At 42.0% G+C, this 21,041-nt stretch overlaps 1 protein-coding gene across 1 annotated transcript in view; it reads left to right on the forward strand.

The window, feature by feature from the left end:
- Nucleotides 1-21,041, forward strand: part of CFAP61 (cilia and flagella associated protein 61) — a 4,145,169-nt gene that overhangs the window by 3,034,265 nt on the left and 1,089,863 nt on the right. Inside the window, exon 19 of the mRNA XM_044057082.1 lies at nt 19,480-19,578. Within this exon, the coding sequence (XP_043913017.1) occupies nt 19,480-19,578 (99 nt within the window). The remainder of the gene's footprint in view (nt 1-19,479; nt 19,579-21,041) is intronic.

The raw sequence follows: 21,041 nt of genomic DNA on the forward strand, positions 1-21,041 counted from the left end.
GCTCCTAACCCCTGGTACTAATCCCTTCCCTACCCATTAGGTTAATAAACATCCTTTTCCTAATAGTACCACACAAACATGACATGTATACAAGCACACACACACACACACACACACACACACACACACACACACACACACACACACACACACACACACACTGTGCAAAAACACATGAAATGTATCTCTATCCTTAGCACTCACTCTAACCTTAGCCTGCAAACACTTGTGAGCACAGATGTTCAACCTCAGCTTAAGGGCGACAGCTCAGTCAGACTAACCTAGTCAATAAATGTCAGATAAATAAATAAATAATAATAAAAATAATGTATCCTATTCAGCATTCCTTACTCCCAATCACAATCACACAGAATGCAACATTTGATATTGCATTATTCAATCAATTCTGACACCTCATTAGTCACTTGATGAACTGAACCCACAATAAATTGTATGATACACGTGTGGGTGTGTGTGTATGTGTACAGCTTGAAAGAGTGAATGCTCACAACATCAAACACTTTTTTCTGGTGTAAAACAACCCAAACACTCATATGAGCGAATCTTCTTTTAAATGGAGTTTTTGCCAGAAGCCTTTTGTATGGGATCACGTTGCAGTGGGGTAAGGGAATCTGACCCAGTACCACAGTTAATATATATAAATAAAAGGGGTTTTGGGGGGTACTTGTGGGCTTAACCCCCTGCAAAAAAGAATAAATAAATAATAAAGTTTTAGTTTGTTAAAGTGATTGCTCTTCGAACATTCACCCTTGGGAACATTCGCTATTTAATGAGAAACTTACTTATCTGCTGTTATCATTCTCATTTGTTCCTCTACTGTTGGGTCTCAGATACAGCTTTGGCTCTTCTTGGCCACAGATACTTAGACTGTTGGATCCAGCTATCAAGCTCCTGCCATTACCCATAATGCCCCAGTATCCTACAATACCCCAGCTCTCTTTTGCTGCTTCATCGCTTCAGACATGGGTCCTGCTCTCTCGTGTTCTTGAGTGTATTTTGTGTGTAATGTAAGTGTTTTACTGTTTTATTCTTGTCTCAAATTACTTCTTTCTTACCCTTACTCCCTTCTAGTGTTTCGATTTTCTAGTTAGGTTGTTTTTCTAACTTTTTCCCTTTTTTCCTACCCTACTCTTGAGAATTTCTACATGCCATTAATTGGTACTTTTTACTTCTTCTCTTTCCTTTCTACCCTTTAGAAAGGATAGTTCGGGTACCATTTTGGTATGTTTTTATCTTTGGGTATTTTTCCAAAAAAAAAAAAAAAAAAATCAAAGACATGACTATCTTCGTTTCTCAATGTTTTAACCATAATGGCTGAAAAACCTACAGGTTTCAAAAAGTGCACTTCCTGTGGGCATAAGATACCCAATGCTGATGCCCATAGGGAGTGTGTTTACTATTTGGGCATTGCTGATCTTCTGACCGTGACACTCAATGTTCTATATGTGCTGGTTTTACTACTAGGGCCTTGAGTGACTTGTGCAATAAACTCATGTTGAAAGGTTTCCTGCCTTCCTATGCTACTTCTGCAGCTTCTTCTTCTGTTTCAGGTGCTCAAACCCCATCAAAAAACTGAAGTCCCCTTTGTAGGCAAGGGAACACATGAAGCAGTCTTCAACCCACTTTTCAATTCCTCCTCCGAACTTGGAGCCAACATCCAAAATTCCAGAAAGATTGGATCCAACCACTTCAGATCCAACTGTGATGGCAGCTAAATCTCCAAGGATCTGATCACCTTAGTTTTCCCAGGAGCTGGTCTCCCCTTAGCTCCATTCTCACTGTATACAGGAAACCCCAAGGAGGTTGTCATTCTCTCAGTCTTCCACTTCCTCTGTCAGTTCTTCCTGGACCCTATCAGAAACTGACATGGATAGGATAATGAGAAAGTTTCTCAGGGCTCAGATTCAAATGGGGATGATTCCGGCTCCATGCCCTGCCAGATCAATGAGTTTCCCTCCTAATTCTCATACAGTTGTTTCTCCTTCTCTGATCCATCTGGCAGTTTTAGAGCCCTTGGATCTGAGAGTCCTGAGAGTGTCTTTGTCAGCTCCGAAGTTGGCTAGGTTTTCCAGTCTGACAGCATCCCTGACTTGTTCTGTGCTGAATCCCCTAGAGCAGGACAAGTCTCAGAGCCGAAGTGTCAGCACCATATCTAGGGACCTGGGTTCAATTCCATTGGTGTCAAAGCCATCCCTTCCCCTCAGCAGCTCAGTGCTGGACAGCTCTGGTCCAACTACTCCCCCAAAGCAGGGGTCTGAGCAGGGGCAGGGTTTGTCAATGCCCAGGGTTTCAGCTCTGGTGCAGCTGGAGACAGCTTCTCTTGACCCTTCTGCTTTTCAAGTGGGGGAGCGGGCCTTCTCTCAACTGAGAGTTCAGACTACTCTTCTTTCTTTGGATCCTACCCCACTTCCTCCATCGGATCTGTGTTCTGATCCTCAAAATCTTAGCCCACAGAGACAGCTGGCCCATTTGAGCATCCAGGAAGTTCCTATTCTGGAATTTCCACTTTCTTCAGACACCTGTCCAGACCATCTGACTAAAGAGGTTCCCTGCAAGAGGGCATGCCCAAGGAGGCAGTCACATTCACCTCAGGAATCTCACACCAAAGGCATTGACTCCGATGAAGGGTAAGGTACCCCAGGGTCTCCACCAGAAAACAAGTCCTCTGGAGACATTTTAGAGATGGATGGATGTCGAAATTAAAAAAAGATTTGCCTAACAAAAGATATACATCTTGTATTTATAGGAAGAACTTTTTCCAATACCTATTTACATTAACATTTACATTTACATTACAGCAGCCATCCCAATATTCAGAAGAAAAACATCTTAAAAGGGCAGATGGTCAGAGCTGCCCATATGACCTCTTTTAGACTGGATTTAGATAAGGAATTGGAATATATTGGTGGGTTGTTCTACAATAGGGGTTATCCAGTAGAGATGATTAATAGTATTAAGAATGAAATTTTATTAGGATGAGGGACAAAATTTAAACCCCCTTTTTATAATGGAGATGATAGTTTGAACAACACCACTTTAGTAAAGAGAGATGAGAACATACTTTATATGGTATTAACATTTAATGAAGACACAAAAAATATACATGATGTATTGATGAAATATTAGGACCGTTTTAGAAAAATGCCTAATAGGTTAGAAGTTTTTAACCAGTCCCTTAAATTTGGTTATAAGAAAAATGACAATTTAAAAGAATTATTTGAAAAAAAGGTTCAGGTTGAAAATACAGGCAAGACAGGTACCTTTAGATGTGGTCAGTGTAGTCAATGTATTTTTATAGCCGACAAAGAATTGGTTGTACCTGTTCCTCAATATAGATGTGTGAATGAACTGTATAATTGTCGGACCAAAGGGGTGGTTTATATTGCTTACTGTATAGTATGTTGGGGATTTTATATAGGCAAGACAGAACGTAGTTTAAAACAGCGTATTTATGAGCACATGTATGATATGAGTAAGAAAAAAGAAAGCAATGCACTTTACAGACATGCTTTAGAATGTGCTAACGCTGATTTTAAGTTGTGGGTATTGGAAAAGGTCCATATTTCAGAAAGAGGGGGTGATTGGCAGAATAGGGTTGAGTTTAAGGAATTAATGTGACAGTTGAGGCTTGAAGCATGTGTTTTTTCTGGTCTAAATGACCATGTAACTTTGCCATCAGCATTGAAACTTAAAGCCAACAGCTAGCATGGTTCATCATCTTTAGAATTTTTATGACAATTTTTTTATGATGAATTTTTTATGATGAATTATTGCATGTAGTAGGCATATAACATTTAACATTTTTATATGTTCAATATAGTTAACATTTTTTATATATATCATGCATTTTCTATATATATCATACATTTCTTTATATATCATACATTTTTTATATATTTAAACATTTTCAAACATATTAATATATGTATGTACTTTTACAAAATATGCATAGTTAGGATATATGGATTGTTTATATGTATTTTAATTATTATCATCATATGCTAAAAAGTTTTTTTATTTGTATTCAAGTTAATTGTTTTTTATCCAGTCACAATAAGAGGTGAACTTTTTAAATAAGGAAGGGATGTGATGTTAATAGATTCTGATGATGTTTCCTGTTTGGAAAAGAAAGTGCTAAATCTGTGTGTGGTTTGGAATAAATCGAGTATTAATTACACTGGGTCTTGTGGATTTATACTGGATATACTGTTTCCTTTGTGGCTGCCTTCATTGTTTGCTGCGTGTGACTGGACCTTTTGGTGTGTTTTGGTGGACATTTTAGAGATCCTTAGACAGAAGGGTGGATGGTCTTCACATCCTCCTTCTCAGGAGGAGTCAGTGTTCCTGGATGCCTTAGTGTCTGGCCCATATACATCATGGGTTAATCCCACCCCCCCAGCAGATGAGCAGTAGAACGTATCCCTTGTTGCCCAGATACATTTCTTGCCAAACTTAAGGACAGGCCATACTGGAGTAAGGGAATCGCTGTAGATGCCATGATTGTGGTGGCGGCCAACAGGAAAGAGCTGACAGAGTAAAGCTCTTCTGTCTGTCCACCTAACAGGGAGTCTAGGGTGTTTTACAGATTTAGAATAGGAGTTTAAGCATCGGTGACATTTGCTCTTTGTTCACTAAATTATTTGGCACATTTAACTAGGTTACAAAGAGACTTGATTAAAGAACTCTTCTAATATCTTTCTTGGGCTATATCTATGGAGGAAAGTAAAAAACTCTCTTCACAACTGGCCACCCTCCTGTCTATATCCAACACATCCACGAGGTTGATCTCATATGCAGTTGAAGGTACCTCATTGATAGTGGGTTCAGGCATAGCTGTAAGGAGACACATCTGGATGCACTTGTGTAATTTTGTGGAGCCCTTCAAGTCTTCATTCATCAGTGCTTCTTTTGATGGATCTTCCTTGGTTTGCTCAGCTTTTAAAAAAATGCTGTCCCACAGTGAGCAGGACAGAAGATCTTATCTGCCATGGGGATACATTTTTATACCCCCTCAGATATCTTTTTCCAGGAATCAGAGAGGGGCTAGAAAACTATAGTTCCAAAACTCTCAAGGTCCTTTCCAAAACTCGCAAGAGGAAACTTCCTCCAGGGCAGAGGGTGGGGTTCTAATGAGAAGCATTAACCTCACAGCAGAAGAGGCCCAGAGAACCAGGGTATTCAAGATTCCTTCTCTGATAAACCCTTTCAGTGCTCCTGAAAGGTTGCCCAACTGCTCATACCTGAAGACAGTCAGGGTGCTTGTCTCTACACCTAGAAGCATGGGTGTCAATAGCAACTGACACTTGGGTACAGAAAATCATGTCCAGATGTTACTTCATACCATTTTTACAAATTCCAGTGACCTAAATAAAATGTCTTCCCAATGTTCACCCAGTCAGCTTGAGTTAAAACAGCCTTAGAAGTTCAAATGTTGCTAAAAAACAAGTTATGTACTCACCATAACATTCCATCTGAGTAGGTAAACTTCATTTGTCAGCAACCTGTGGGTATCGGATCCGAGCCAGCAGCTTCAAACAGCTAAGATCCGAGCTCCAAGCTCCTCCCCCTTGCCCATAATCACCTGCTATCCCTTCCTGACCTCAGATTGAGTTTGCTTAGTAACACAGAGCATTACAACACAAAGGATCACCTGCACATCCTAACCTAGAGTTATCCAGAAACGAAGGGCAAGGAATCCTTTTAGTATGCACTACAGGTTAGGGGGATGGAAGGGGGGGGGGTCGGTTGCTGACAAATTAAGTTTACCTACTCAGAAGGAACGTTATGGTGAGTACATAACTTCTTTATCTGAAGTAGTTAACTTCATTTGTCCATCAGCCTGTGGGACAGAGTCCCCAGCTACCCAATCCTTGGGAGGTCCTCATGGAAGGATATTCTGGAGCACTGCAGAGCTGAAGGATGCTCTCCCTCTGGAAATTATATCCAACTTGTAATGGTTAATGAACATATGAGATGATGCCCAAGTGGCTGCTGAACAAATGTCATCCAATGACACTCTGCACCAAAAGGCAGCAGAGGTAGAAATCGATCGAGTAGAGTGGGTGTGGACTCCTTCGGGTTCAGGTCGGCCAGAACTCTTATATGCAAGAAGTATACATTGGGAGATCCATCTGGACAATGTAACTTTTGATACTGGTTTTCCCAAAGAAGGTTTAGCAAAGGATACAAAGAGTTGCTCAGATTTCCTGTGGTCAGCGGTCCTGTGCAAGTAGAACCTCAATTGCCTGTATACGTCCAGAGAATGTAACTTGTATTCACCCTTGTTCTGATAATTTGGAAAGAATACTGGTAAATTAATAGATTGATTGATATTGGGCTCCGGAGCAACTTTGGGCAAAAAGGAGGGATTGGTCCTGAGAAAAACTCTATCTTTATGGAAAACCAAGTATGGTGGTTTGGTGCAAAGGGCTTGAAGCTCCGAAACCCTTCTGGCCGAAGTGATGGCAATAAGAAAAGCCGTCTTCCAAGATAAGTATTTTAGATCCACCAAAGCTGCAGGCTCAAAGGGAGGAGCTGTCAGAGACTGGAGAACAAGAGTAAAATCCCGTGGAGGAACTGCATCTTTAACAGGAGGCCTCAAGAGGAAAGTGCCTTTTAAGAAGGTCTTGCATAATTTGGAAGAGGCAAAGGGACCGAGATCACTTCCCACATGATAGTGGGAGATTGTGGCTAACTGGACTTTGACCGTAGAGGAGCTAGCACCCTGGTCGAATAAGATTGACAAAATTTCTAGCACTGCTGGTAACGGAGCTGTAAAGGGGTCTAAGTTTCTGTGCTCCGCCCAAATTGAAAAGCATTTCCATTTGCTATTATAAACCTTTCTCGTAGAAGACTTGTGAGCGGCTACTAGAATAGCCTTAACAGAGGACGAGATAACGGGAGTCCTAGCTATTACTGGAACTGGATCAACCAAGCTGTAAGCTTGAGGGTGTCTAGGTTCGGGGTTGCTAATCCTAGTGGGTTAGAGATCAGATCCGGAGTGGGATCTAGAATCAATGGGGGATTCACTAGATGAGACCATAGACATGGGAACCACGCTTGACGAGGCTAGAATGGGGCTATGAGGATCACTCTGCTCCCCAACCGATGGGCTTTCTGCAAGAATTTTAGCATTAGGGGAAAAGGTGGATAAGCATAAAGTAGACCGGATGGCCAAACATGCACTAGAGCATCTCTGGGGGATTCCCCCGGTGGGGGAATTAGAGCAAAGTAGTCACTGCACTTTGCGTTCGAAGGAGACGCGAAGAGATCGCAGCAAGGTTGACCCCACTTGAGGAAGATTTCCTTCGCTACTCTCGGGTTCAGAGACCACTCGTACGGTGAAAGGATGGTTCGACTCAGCCTGTCTGCCAAGATGTTCAACCAGCCCGGAATGTGCGTCGCTATGAGAAAGCGGTTGGTGGAGATCGCCCATTCCCAAACTCTCATGGTGTCTCGACAAAGTGGGTAGGATCTGGTTCCCCCTTGCTTGTTTATATACCAGACTGCTGACATGTTGTCTGTCTGAATTGCAATTGTCCCCAAGGGAAGAAGGGCTTGGAGTGCTTGCAACGCCAAAAGCACCGCTCTCATCTCTAGGACATTGATATGCAACAAGGTCTCTGAATGGGTCCACATGCCTTGGACGATTCTGCCCATACAGTGCCCCCCCACCCAAGGCGAGAAGCGTCCATGGTCACCATGGTTAGAGGAGGGGACATAGAGAAGGGGCGCCCTTTCTGGAGGTCCGGGGACTGGAGCCACCAGAATAGGGCTTTCCTGCAAACCCTGCTGTGGGGGATAGGTGAACTCAGTGGATGTTGCAGGATGGACCATTGAACTTGCAAGGTCCATTGTAGTACCCTCATGTTCAAGCGCGCTAAGGGTAGCAGGTTGATTGTTGCTTCCATGGAACCTAGAGCCCTCAGGACCAATTCCGCTGGAGGAGCTGGGAAGTGTAGAAGGGCCAGCATGTGGAGCTTTAGTGTTCGAAGCCAGTCCGGAGTTAAGAAGACTTGCAAAAGGTTTGTGTTTAATCTGGCCCCAATGAAGTCCAAGATCTGGGTTGGTTGAAGAGAAGATTTTGTTATATTGATTGTGATTCCCAGTCGGGAGGCCAAGTGGAGGAAATAATCTCTGGCTGAACACAGTAGATGCCTGGTGGAGGTGGTCAGGAGCCAGTCGTCCAGGTACGGAAAGACCTGTATTCCCTGGAGTCTCAGGTGGGCCGCTACAACTGCCAAGACTTTGGTGAACACCCTAGGGGCTGTGGTGAGACCAAAGGGAAGGACCCTGAACTGGTAGTGGCTGGCTCCTAGCCGGAAGCGGAGAAACCTTCTGGGTCGCCTGTCCATCAAAATGTGGTAGTACGCATCCTTGAGGTCTATAGAGCATATCCAGTCATTCTGCAGGAGTGGGAGAATGGATTGAATGGTGACCATCCGGAACTTTTCTTTGGCCACTGACAGGTTTAGAAAGGACAGGTCGAGAATTGGTCTTAAGTCCCCTGTCTTTTTTGGCACCAAGAAGAATCTGGAGTAAAAGCCTGATCCGGATTGGTCTGGGGGGACGTGCTGGATTGCTCTTTTTTCTAGCAGCTGGAGTATTTCTGCGGCTGCTGCCTCCCTTTGATTGGGTGGAACATCAGGGAGACTCCAGAGTTTGGGAGGGAGATTGAGAAAAGGGATCTTGTAACCTCTGGATATGATTCGAAGCACCCAGAAATCTGTTGTAATGGACTCCCAAACTGCTAGGTGCCTCGAGAAATGCCCTCCAACTGCCTCCAGAGTGGAGCAGTTGGGTAGCCCTTCAAGGTTGCTGCACGGGCCGATCAGAAAAGGGCTCTCTTGACCCGAAATTCTTCTGTCCCCCCCCTGCCTCTGGGCCGGCATCCACCCTGTCCTCTTCTGCCTCTGAAGGACGAGGGGTCCGGAGCGAAACGGGATTGTTGAGACTTCTGGAACCACATCTTCTTCTGTCCCTTTTGGTTCCTAGAGAAGGACCTCTGGGGAGCAGAGAAGCGGACTCCGACAGCAGATGTCTTCCCGTCTTTCTTGCTCTGGACCAGCGTATCGCGTACAGTCTTGATAAATAGTGAAGAACCATCAAATGGGGCATTAGCGAAGGATGCCTTGAAGGGTTCTGCAAAATCGCAATGGCGGAGCCAAGCATGCCATCGTAAGACAATGCCCACTCCGCTAGCTCTAGCGGCTCCTTCCATAGCATGGGAGAGGAGCCGCTTAGAGGTGTTCACAATGGATTTCAGAGTGGCCATTCGGGTTGAGAATACTTTCTTATCCTCGGCCGACATGGACTCTGGGGATGACCCGGCGTATTCTTTGATGAGATCCCGCTAGAGTCGTATCATGTGTGCCATATAATTCAGCGACCTTACAGAGAAGGTGGCTGAAGTGAACATCCGCTTCCCCAGGTGGTCCATCATCCCAGACTCCTTGTCTGGAGGATGGATCGAGGAACTCTCCTGGCTAGTTCCTTTCTAGTGGTGGCCGCCACCAACATGGCATCTACAGGAGCACCCTTGCTCCAACACGTCTTATCAGAAGGGGGGCTGAGAATTTTATCTGGTCTCTTTGGAATGGGCTCCTCAGTATCCGGCTCCTTCCATGCCCTGGTAGTAATCAGGTCTACCAGGGGATCGGCGGGAGGGGACACCCTAGAGGTAGATGGGCCTGCGTCAAACTCCTCCAGAAACACAGACTCATCAAAGGAAGGTTTTTGGGCTGACCACCCCCCTCTAATTCAAAGCATTTCCATGATGTCTCCGAAGGAGACGTCTTCGGGAGGTGACCTTGGGAAACCTTCCCCTTCTTCTAAGTCTGTGTCTTCTGTCAAGGACTCAGGTGAGTCCAAGTGCCTCCTCTTGCACTTACATTTGTGAGGAACCTCCTCGGGGGGGCTGTCCGAAGAGGCCTCACCAACCACATCCTGTTCCTCCAAGGGAACTATCTAGGACGTAGGCACAGGCTGTCCCTGGGGTCAGGTGATGGAAGGTAGGCCCGTCTGAGAGGGAGTGCAGGGTGAAACCGTAGCAGGAGCCTGGGGCCTCGAATCCCTTGACAATACCCTCTCCACGACATTGAACGCCGAAGGAGAACTGCTCTCTCTGGGATCCGAGAGCAGTCCCCTCAGATCCGATGTGTGGATCAGAGCTGGCTCTGGAGCAATCGGATCCAAAGGGCCAGTATGCTCCCACCGAGATGGAGCCGAAGACACACTGACACCTCCAGATCCGAAGCTCAGCTCTCGGCTCCGAGAGCTGGTATCCGAAAACGGACCCGACAAACTCGAGGGTGCCGTCGGTGCCGAAGTACGAGGTACTATCGGTGCCTACACTCCCCCGGCTCCCATGCTACCCAGCTCCATAGGCTCCGAACCCCGGAAGTGGGTCAGAAAAGGAGCAATCGGGGCAAAATAGGGGTTCGAGCTCTCCCCCGGAGGGGGGGAGGAAGGAGCACTCCCATCTGCAGCTGGGCCTGGAGGAACCTATGCATCATCCGGTCCATGTCTGCATTGGACAAGCTTCGGGTTGACCTAGAGGAGTGCCGCCTCGATGACCTCGAAGGTGGCCGGGTCTCCTCCTCTGGCTCCGGGGAAAAATGGGGTGAATGGAGCCAGGAAGGAGAAGGCCCAGAGGCCCTGGGAGAAGTTGCTTGGCCGGCGAGGCCGAGGAGGAAGTCTCGGCCCGCCTCTTGTGGTGATTCTCTTTTCTCCTCTACCTCCTAGCTTCCCTCTCCTCCTGGCCTGAGGTGGGAGGGTGAGTCCTGTCCAGGGTAGCAGGGATGGAAGGTGGCACTGCCACGGAGGGAGAGGAGGACGAAGTCGAGTCTGGGGGCAACAGTCCCGCCAGAATCAACTTCGACCTCCTGTCCCTCAAAGCCCTGGGGTTGAAGGCTGCACAAATGGTGCAGCCTGAGGAGAGGTGGTCAACCCCAAGGCAGATAACACACCGAGTGTGGCCATCTGCTGGGGACAGCTTATGGCCACACTCGGTGCATTTAGAAAAGAAGGCTTTAGGGGCCTCAGACATGACTAGGGACAAAATTACACTAAGCCCAAAGACAGACACGCCTTCACACACATGGGAGGAGGTAATTTAACTAAAATTAACTACAAAAAGAGTTAACAACTGGAAACTAACTAAGGAGCAACACACACACAAATTTTTACTGCTATAATAGAAAAAGAAAAGGATTTTTCTCACAAAAACGATCTACTCCCATGCATGGAACTCATTCAGAGCTGCTGACTGAACCACGGAAAACGAGATCTGGGGTCAGGAAGGGATAGCAGGGGATTATGGGCAAGGGGGAGGAGCTTGGATCTCGGATCTTAGCTGTTTGAAGCTGCCGGCTCAGATCCAATATGCATCTGATACCCACAGGTTGATGGACAAATGAAGTTAACTACTTCAGATCAAAAGAGTCATCCAGGAGGTCTCACCAGACCAGAGAGGATTTGAAACTTACTCAAGTTTCTTTTTAGTGTCAAAGAAAGTAGGGGACCTGAGACTATTTCTAGATGTCAGCAAACTCAGTCAGTTTGTGAAGATGTCCAAGGTTCAAATGGTTATGGTTCAGTCCATTCTGGCATTTCTGCAAAAGGATGATTGGATATGATCTTTCAGTTTTTAAGAAGCATACTATCACATCAAGATAAACAGACACTCATGAAGATACCTGCACTTTCAGCTGGGGGGCAGCCATTGTCAATTCAGAACCCTGCCCTGTGGTCTCACCACAGCCCCCAGGGTATTTACCAAATGTATGGCAGGGGTGGCAGCACACCTGACACTGTGCGGATTCAGAGTATTTCCATACCTGGATAACTGGCTCCTCATCACCCCTCCCAGGTATCTCCTCAAAAGAACAATGACTGCTTGCTCCAGTTATGTCAATATCTAGGCATTACAGTCAACTATGCCAGGTCTCATCTTCAACCTGTCCAAACCTTGGAACTCATAGGAGTTCACCTGGACACTACCAACCAATTTGCTTTTCTTCCTTCAAACAGAATACAGACCATAAGATCTTAGGTGGAATAAATTCTTTTATATTCCTCTTCCCCAGCAAGACTTGTTCTACAGGCTTTAGGATCTATGGTGGCTGTTATAACCCTGATTCTGATGTTTTGATTCTATATACTCATTTATCAGTGGACTCTAGCTGTTCATTGGTCAGTTCTGCAACATCCTTTGTCCACACTGATAGAGCTGACTTGGATTTGCAAAAACTATCCCCATTTCTGGACCCAATCCAGCAAAGTTTGGCAGGGACCTCCCTTTGTGTTTCCACCCCTAGCTGTCACAGGAACCATGGACACTTCCCAGTTGGGATAGGGAGGTATTTCTTGGGAAGGGCAGTACAAGGTATGTGGTCCCTCTAAGAGGCAAATCTGCATATCAGTGTTGCGGAGATGAGAGTGGTCCTCCTAGCATTGCAGGCCTTCCAGGATACCATTCCCCAGGAGACCATTTCAATCCAAACTGCAGCATGTCTGTGGTCTGGTACATCAGTAAACAAGGGGAACCCATTCTTATCCCCTTTGTTGAGAGACAATGAGAGTTTGTCAGTGGTTGATCTCTTCCAACCACTTTCTTATGGCAGTGCACATCCCAGGGAAATCCAAAGTACTAGCGGACAGGCTCAGCAGATCCAACATGATGCCTCATGAGTGGTTTCTCAATCAGTCAGTGGCAGAAAGGATTTTCTGTTGATGGGGTCAGCCATGCTGCAATCTGTTTGCCCCTTCCTATAACAAGAGCAGCAGCTTCTTTGCCCTGATGCCCCCTCTGGGGGAGTCACCAAGTGATGCTCTAGTCCACCTTTAACCCTCCAGTCTCCTTTATGCTTATCCTGTGTACCTCTAATTCCCAAATCCTTACAGAAAGCACTTCAACTAAAGCTCTGGGTTATCCTCATTGCCCCTTTTTGGTATGTGGTTCCCCTTCCTTTGGTCTCATCTTCAATATCCACCTTGGATACTGGACAGCAGTCCAGGTCTTCTCTCTCATCCCATGGGGATGGCACACCTGGACATCATAGGCCTCAAGTTGACAGTATGGTTTCTGTAATTCCAATAATGATTAGACTATTCAGGCTTTGCTCCCTGGTCTGTCAGATATTGCTCTCATCCCAGAAAGACTCTATTAGGAAAATATACAAGAGTAAATTAAACAAATTTCCTTTTGGGCCCTTCAACGAGAATTGGATCCTTTTAATGCTCCTTTTCCCACTGTCCTAGACTTCCTAGCATCCATTTTTAAAGAAAGAGCTAGTTTTTCTAAAATCAACGTGCAGTTGGCAGTTATCTCTAATTATCATATTGGAGACAATGCTTCCACCTAGAGTTATCCAAGTTGTGCAAAGCTTTCATTAAAGGCACCTTTTTGTTTAGAACTAATGTGAAAGACCCTTCTCCCTCCTGGGATCTGCAGGGTTTAGCACAGAGTCACTTTGAGCCATCTACTAAATCTGATCTCAAGTTCCTTTCCTGGAAAATGTTTTTTCTAGTGGCTATTACCTCCACAAGACAAGTTTCTGAGCTTCAAGCCCTTTCCTCCAAATCCTCATATTTGATTTTTCCCTAAAGATAGTTTTACCTTACTAATCCTTCCTTTTTACCCAAAGTAGCCTTGGAGGCAAATATTAACCCAGATATCGCTTCACCTGTTTTCTTCCCCAGCTTCTCTAACAAAGGTGAATACATGCTTTAAAGTCTTCATGTGCATAAACAATTCCATCTTTTATCTCCATAGGACAAAAGTCTTCAGAAAATCATATCAGTTGTTCATCTCTTTTTCCTCCAGTAAGACAGGTAAACCAGTCTTTAAAGTTACTGTGGCTAACAGATTGCATATCATTCATTTACAGTCAGTCAAGTCTTTCTTTGCCTATACCTCTTAATGCACACTCATTTTGGTCCAGGGCCTCAGTTGATGACATTTGTGCTGCATGCACTTACTTTTATTGCTCATTACAAATTGGATTTGATCTCCTGAAACAGGGCTGCTTTTGGTTTTGCAGTACTCTGGAATATCCTTCTATGAGGGCCACCCAAGATTCACACAATTGGGGGATCTGTCCCAACAGTTGAGGAATGAATGAAAACATCAGATATAAAATTTATGTACTCACCATAACTATGCATCTGTGTCATTCATTTTCATTCTTCCTCAACTTCCTGCCCTTCTACCCCTTCCTTTCTTTCCTGGAGTGACAGTAGATATGCAACCTGTGTTTCATGTTTGAGCATCAGTTGTTTTCTAGCAGCCTTCTTTAATATTGGTCCGAGATGGGTTCTTTTTGTATTTGGAGCTGAGGTATTGTAGGATACCGGGGAATTATGGGTCCAAGAGTGCAAGCAATTGTGGCCAAGCTGGATCTGAGGTCAGATCCAAGACTCAACAGTTGAGGAAGAATGAAAATAGACAACACAGAAGCGTAGTTATGGTGAGTACATAAGTTTTGCATCTGGCTGCTGGTTGCTCTGTGTGCAAGATCATGGTGTAGCAGGATTTAGGAATTTGCCCTTTCCCCGCTGTTGTCCAATCTCAGAGCTGGTATACATACTTGAGAGAGAGGTGTGGGGTCTTTTGGGAGACTTTCCCCTTGTGTATAATAGTGAGTTTTTTCTCATTTGTGATCTTTTTTGGTCATCTTTTTGAATGTTCACTGTTTGCTGATCCATTCATGTGTACATGGGTTTGTGTAGATATTTGAATTCATACATACATGTATATATATATATATATATATATATATATATATATATATATATATATATATATATGGTGTGTGTGTGTGTGTGTGTGTGTGTGTGTGTGTGTGTGTGTGCTTGTCTGTGTGAGTATATGGATGTATTACTCTGTTACTCAATTCCTTTTTGTTTCCTGTTAGAATGTGTATGCCATTACTTGTTTCCTGTTAGAATTTGTATAGCATTGCCTAACTGGCACTGGTCATGGCTGAACAAGGTCCTCAGACAAGCCCGCCTTCCCAGTTAAGAAACTTAATAAATTAATAAGTAAACAAATAATAAACTCTGTGGATACATACATATATAGATAGATGTAGGCTTTATGTGAGTAATTAAACCATATTAATTTCCTTCTGAAATATTGTAACTAGATTGTCTGACTTTGTTTACATTGACACTTTGTGCTGTAAACTTGTCCTTGCTTTTACAGCCTGTTGTGGCAATGCCAGTCATAATTCCCTTCCACTGTGCTAAGTCTAGAGTTAAAAATGTTGGTTCCTCATGTTTTTCCTTTCAGATATGCCTCCTGCTGTTGAGAGTGCGGGTCATGTGTCTGGCTCTCCTGTTAAGGTTGCAAGTTATTATTATTCTGTTCAAATACAACACTGACTTCATAGTTAGAATAATTACAACATGAGCCATTCATACTTATTTTATTTTCAGTATTTTCTGCTTTATGTCCAGAGATTTCAGCTCTGTAATTTTATATTTACTTTTTTTTCAGTAATTAGCCGTAACTACTTAGTTTGAAATGTCTGACAAACTAACTTTTTCACTGGCCTGCCTTCAGTATATGATGTATTGCTTTCCTTTGTGTTTCAAGTAGTCTGTAGAGATTTAAATATATTTCTTCACACCTGGAAGTGTTACCTTACTTTGCTCTGTCTGATTTGCCCTTGGATGCACATCTGAAAAGACTTCCTTTATAGGAATATAGAAATATATCACATCTTGTTTCTGTTCCTACCACAGTGCTACAAAGCATTACTGAACAATCAGTTATTTCCATTCTTTCAGCACAATGATAAGACAATTTTGTTTTGCTTTCTTTCACAAGTCTGCTTGACCTTATAATCTACCTCATTTAACATTTCCATGACTTCAAATAGATGCAGCCATATAGCTAAAATATTTATTTTTTGCTGCTGGCATAAGTATCAAGATTTTGTGTGCTGTCCTAGTTTTAATTCTGTCCTTCAGCATTCCTCTGATATACTCATTTATGTGTTTTCTAAATATTTTACCATATTGTCTTTCACTATGGGCATCACCACTGTAAGACTTTCATGTAAGTTAGTGTGATGCTCTTTAACCCTTTTGAATGGCATTTTCTCATCTTCTCGAGTCGGGTATCTTTAACAATACCAAGTAGACATCTTGAATCCCTACTGTGCAATCCCAGTTCTTACCTTGTGTTTCAGTTACTTTTCTAAATATGAATTTCAGTGTTTGTTTACTGATGGTTTAACTGCTTAACCTGAAAACATTACCATAGTTGCTGCATAACCCTCGACATAAAAGGTGTACCTTCGTTTGTATCTCTTTATGTAACTTTACTAGAGAATAATAACACCACTTCTCTGACAATAAACTTTGCATTAGCCTTCTGTAATGGTACAGCTTCTGGAAACTGTATTGTACAGTCTACTGTGATCGAGATATATGAGTACCTACTGCTACATTTTATAAATGGCCTAATAATTTCCATTGCAGTGTGTTCAAAAAGCACTGTAGTAGGCATCGGAATAAAAGGATTTGTGAATCCACATTTTGGAGCTGTTTTCTGATATTCTGGATAATACAAATAGATTTTTTACTATTTGTATATAATTCCTGGTTAATAAAATATTGGCAATAGCTGAGTCTTAATTTTATGCATTCACAAATGACCTCTTAAGTACGACTATGGACCTGTTTCATAACTAACTTCCTGTAAGTCTTAGGCACTAGTAATTGTAAAAGTTCTTCTTTATTCTTATGCACTGTAAGTGAGAGATCAGTTTGTTTCAAAATAAAGGTAAGAAGTAAGTTGAATTTGAGGGAATTTCAAGGCAGCTGAGTCTTGTGACCATTTATGCCTTGTCAGTACCCACACTTAGGCCATATTCCCTTACTGTGGGAGGACTAGGATAGTAAAGCCATGGGTAATTTTGTGCATCACACTGCTTATTCTGCAAGTACAGTATGTTCCAGAGGTTGGGGGGGGGGGCTACTTTGTTAATAATTTCTCAATCATGTGTTAGTTATCTGCTGGGAACATTTAGTTTCCTGGTTTTTGGTATTTGTTTAATTATTATACTTGTGGAGATAGAAGAGATCCAGGACATCTATGTCTGTAATGGCACAGAAGGCAAGACAAAGAGGTCCCCTCAAGAACCTGTAAGATACTGAATAAAGGGGCAGTGTTTCTAGTTTTCATGGTAGCTTAGGGTATTTAAGCTGTGATCTTAGTTAAGAACCTGTTGAGTATTTCTAGTTGTTTGAAGATGTCTAATTAGGTCCATCCAGCAGGGAGGTGTTGCACTCAGTAAATGGCCTATTCAATCCTGAATGACCACTTTACATCTGGATTATATTCCTTTGGCAATTAACTGTATTTTAATTTTAAGGTATATTTAAAAAAGAAAAAACTGAAACGTTAGTATAATAATGGCAAACATGGCTTGAAAAATGTGTTTTGTATGGTCATGAACATTTTTATAAGTGTACTGTTCTTTAAGATAATTGTATAATTGTGCTCATTGATGAATGAGTTTTATATGAAAGGAAGTTATTCCTATTTGGTTTTATTCAGTCTGAGGAAGTTGTGATGATGAAAGCGCTTACTGAATAAGCTGCTGCTGTGAATCTGGAATTAAAGCTGTTCGTATTTTATCTTTTTTGTGGAATTCGTTGTGTGTTGGATTCTCCTTTTTGCTGATAATTAACTGTATTATGTATAATGAATTTCTGACTGTTATTGTCACAAGATAATAAAAAGGGGGATTATCAGTCCATGATCCAAGGTCCTTAATATTTTCATTTTGAAGTGGGGAATTCTGTATGTTCTATGCTGTATGCTGAGAGGAGGGTTGTCTACCAAGTGTGACACTATTGCACTTTTTTGCATTTAATTTGAGCTCATTTTCTGTACACTGGTTATTTATGAGAGCAAGTTCTTGCTGAAGGGTTACAATATCAAATGGGGGACTTGATAATAGCTTCCAATACACAGTTGTCTGCAAACTTAGTTAATTTGAGGTCTTGGTTTCAAGTCTGGAGATCAGAAATGTAAAGGTTGAAAAGGAGGGTTCCCAGCACTGAGCCCTTGGGGACACCACTGATCACCTTCATATTCTCTGATGAGGCACATGACACTTACACTCTGTGGGTTCTGTCTTTTAACCAGTTTGCTATACATCATACCACATAGTTATCTAATTTTAAAGTGTTAAGCTTACTTACATTTCCATCTTTTGACATGATGTCAGACACTTTTGCCAGGTCAAGATACACCATGTGGACAGCATGGCCACTGATGGCAGCCAATGCAGGATCTTCTCTTGACAAAGCCATACTGCTGCATATCATATCTAATGAAATTTTGATATCATAGCTTATATGGTCAGTCATAATATATTCTATGGCTTTCAAGATCAGACTTGTCAGGGTGATGGGTCTGTAATATCCCAGGGTCAGTAGTAGAGCTTCCTTTAGTGAGTGGCATCACCATTAAAGTGTGTAAATCATCAGGGGGATAAACTTGTACCTAATTGTATATTAAACAGTTTGAGGCATGACTCTGCCAGGGCATACATAGATTTGGTTATTAAACAACCAGGTATATTGCCAGACCCCATGGAAGAATTACATTTGGTCTTAAAAAAAAACCTTCAGTACATATTCCTTTGTGATACTAGGAGATTTAGAGGGTACAGGAAAGAAGTCTGTTGGACAAAATTATCACTGACATTGTTTGCTAGTATATTGGCAATGCCTATTGGTCTGAATAGGTAGAGTCACTTTGAATAAGTTCAGAGCAATCCTGGATGTTATTCCTTAATTTCCTAAGATAGCTGAAGAAAGATTCATAATTGTCTTTAGCATCAGATGCTAACCTAAGTTCATAGCCTGCTTTCAGTTTTTAGTAATATTTCTGATACTATCTATGATATCAGATAGATCTGCTGTATAAGGTTAGGATTGTTTTTCTTTTATTGTAAATTTTATTTATGTTGGAGGACTACCATGGAAATTTGGTTTTGAATTTCACATTATATTTTGCTTTGGTTGGGACTGCTATCCCTATACATTTACGAAATGTGGCTTAAAACTCCTTTTTGAAGTTACCAGCTTTTCTTTATCATCTCCTAGTATCACTTCCGTAGTTTATTTTGCTTTCACTAAGGCATCATCTTGCATTGATCCTTTTTGAAGTTAATATGGCTCACGTCTTGGTCTTCTAAGTTTATATCAGTCTTCTCACTCATTTGTTTTGAAGTAGAAGATTTATATTCTCCTTTGTGATGTACTGGTGTAGGTTCTTCCATATCTAAGTTTACTTCTTTAAATCATAGCTTAATAGAACTCTATACAGTTATTCTAAAAATCACTTTAAGGCAGGAAAACAAATGATGCATTTAAACAATGATGATAAACTTGGTTTGTCGAGACTAATGTCTTTTCTGAATATTTTATTTGTAGCCCTCATCTGAGATTTAACAACATCACTTTGGTCTCAACTCATGGACTTCTTGGAAACAAAGCACCCAGCCCTCAACATCAAGCTTTTCTTGCTAAAAGGTAGATTTTCTTTTTAGAAAGCATGATTGTACATGTTTTACAATCATTTTGAACTGTTTAAAATTTGCCACTGAATTACTACTAACAAAAGTGATTTTAGTATTATAATTTCAATTATTTATATAATTTGTAAATGTATAGTTGAATACTTTTACGCTGAAAAACACAATGTCATACTGAATGAACTGGCATGGCAAGAAAGTACTTTATGTAATAGAAACATCATGCATAAAACTGAATGCCTAGAATATGGTTACAGACGTTTGTTGATCATAATGACAAATGACATCCTGTAACTAATTGTATGGGTAATTATTTTGGTAGACAATCGTGTATATGCCACCAAGTTCCAGGGACAGGCTAGCAGCATGGAATCTCTATGATGAGTACTAAATAAGTAATGGCTGATACACTTTTAAACTGTGATGCAAGGCGACACTACAGTGGATATACAAAGTGTACACACCCCTGTTAAAATGTCAGGTTTTTGTGATATAAAAAATGAGACCACAATATACACACACACACACACACACACACACACACACACACACACACATATATATATATATATATATATATATATATATATATATATATATATATATATATATATATCTTTCTTTCTCTTTATATCAGCTTCCCAAAAATCTTTACAGTTGTGAAAGTCATCTTTTTAAATGTTGCTATATGGGAGTACATTTCTAATATAACCTACACTGGGATGTACTTTCCAATAGGTAGGGATGGGAATCCTGAGCTGACATCCATCAGTCATTTTCATTTGCCAAAGCCATTACAGCAGTGTTTTGTAGAGAGGTCAGAAAAGCCTCAGAGTTTATTGATATGTTGTGTAGGTGTGGGTTCTTGTGTGTTTTAGGGGAGTGGAAGTGTGTCTTTGTAAGTATGGTGTGATTGTTGTACATTGTCATATGGAGAGATTAAAAGTAAAATTGAGTGCCCAGTTTGGAGTATGGTATCACTGCTACAGCTGCTGGTACTGTTTCAGTACATGTGTGTCTTGAAGTATGTACATAGGTGCTTACTAGGCTAAAGGCACAAGAGCCTTTACATGTCTAGCCAATAATACCCAGGATATGACAATGTTATATTTTAATTCCCCAGTTAAGTGATGGGATAGTATCAGAGCAGTGGATCTTTGGGTGTTGGAGCCCTCAGTCACTTTACAGATTGCTTGTGTCCATCAGGGACATTGGCAGTACCTTGAGAGTGAATTTATGGTTCTTCATCCATTTATCCAAATTCTTTTTGAGGAGAGTGAATGATTGCCTTTATTTTACTAAGATAGGAAGTTTATTCGGTAGGCAAGATAGCCTTTGGGATACAAATCCGTCTTTCCAGTAAGTTCTGTTAGAGTCACAAATAGGGTTCAGGTTCATGGAATGTGTTGCCTTTGTATAATTTTTTTTTTTTTTTTTTTGTGAATATGTAACATTTTCATC

This window comes from Protopterus annectens, chromosome 1.part2 (genome assembly GCF_019279795.1).
Source record: "Protopterus annectens isolate FY-2018-M chromosome 1.part2, PAN1.0, whole genome shotgun sequence".
Taxonomy (NCBI): domain Eukaryota; kingdom Metazoa; phylum Chordata; order Ceratodontiformes; family Protopteridae; genus Protopterus; species Protopterus annectens.